The sequence below is a fragment of the Aptenodytes forsteri genome, unplaced genomic scaffold (genome assembly GCF_000699145.1).
Source record: "Aptenodytes forsteri isolate BGI_AS27 unplaced genomic scaffold, ASM69914v1 Scaffold264, whole genome shotgun sequence".
Lineage (NCBI taxonomy): Eukaryota > Metazoa > Chordata > Aves > Sphenisciformes > Spheniscidae > Aptenodytes > Aptenodytes forsteri.
This window is the reverse complement of record NW_008795936.1, coordinates 15,677-16,461: the sequence shown is the minus strand read 5'-3', so window position 1 is coordinate 16,461 and position 785 is coordinate 15,677. Positions and strand designations below refer to the sequence as shown.

General features: G+C 61.7%; 1 protein-coding gene across 1 annotated transcript; it reads right to left on the bottom strand.

The window, feature by feature from the left end:
- Positions 1 to 118: 118 nt before the first annotated feature.
- Positions 119 to 774, bottom strand: ARL4C (ADP ribosylation factor like GTPase 4C). Its single transcript, XM_009285101.2, has one exon. It carries the CDS (start codon positions 718 to 720, stop codon positions 142 to 144), a length of 579 nt encoding a protein of 192 aa, XP_009283376.1. The 5' UTR covers positions 721 to 774; the 3' UTR covers positions 119 to 141.
- Positions 775 to 785: the final 11 nt, after the last annotated feature.

Sequence of the window (785 nt, the reverse complement as noted above, 5' to 3'; positions counted from 1 at the left end):
CTTTTCATTTGGGAAAAGGGGGGGGGGGAAAGAGGGAAAAAAATAGTAATAACAATTAAAACCAAAAAGGATCGCTTTGGTTCTCTCTCCCCCTCGGTTCCTTTGTCTGCTTCCCCATCCCTCCCCGCGTCTGCGGGGCTTCTACCGCTTCTTCTTCTGCCTGAGGGACTTCCTCCGCTTCAGGATCATCTCGTAGAGCTTGTCCATGCCCTCCGTGAGCCCCTCGCCGATGATGGCGCAGGCGGGCTGGATGTGGTAGGTGGTGGAAGGGGTCAGCTCGTGGAGCGCCAGCTGCTTCTCGATCTCGGCCACCGGCAGGGACTTGGGCAGGTCCTGCTTGTTGGCGATGACCAGCAGCGGGGTACCCTGGTTCTCGGCGAACTTGGTCACCTTGTGCAGCTCTGTTTTGGCCTCCTCCAGCCGGTCCACGTCCACCGAGTCCACCACGTAGATGATGCCATCGGTGCAGCGGCTGTAGGACTTCCAGAGCGGGCGCAGCTTCTCCTGACCACCCACGTCCCAGAAGTGGCAGCTGATGCCCTTGGCCGTCCCGTTGCTCAGCCGGATCTTCTCCGTGTTGAAACCGATGGTGGGCACGGTGTTGACGAACTCGTTGAACTTCAACCGGTAGAGCACCGTCGTCTTCCCCGCCGAGTCCAGGCCCAGCATGACGATGTGCAGGGACTGGAAGGCGGAGATGTTGGAGGAGATGTTCCCCATGGCCACGGCTCACGCCGCCCTCACAGCCCCGCGCCCATCCCCGCGCCGCCGCCGGCCCGCAGGGG

Excerpts from the sequence above, each read along its gene's own strand:
- ARL4C (XM_009285101.2), bottom strand. The coding sequence starts at position 720 with ATGGGGAACATCTCCTCCAACATCTCCGCCTTCCAGTCCCTGCACATC.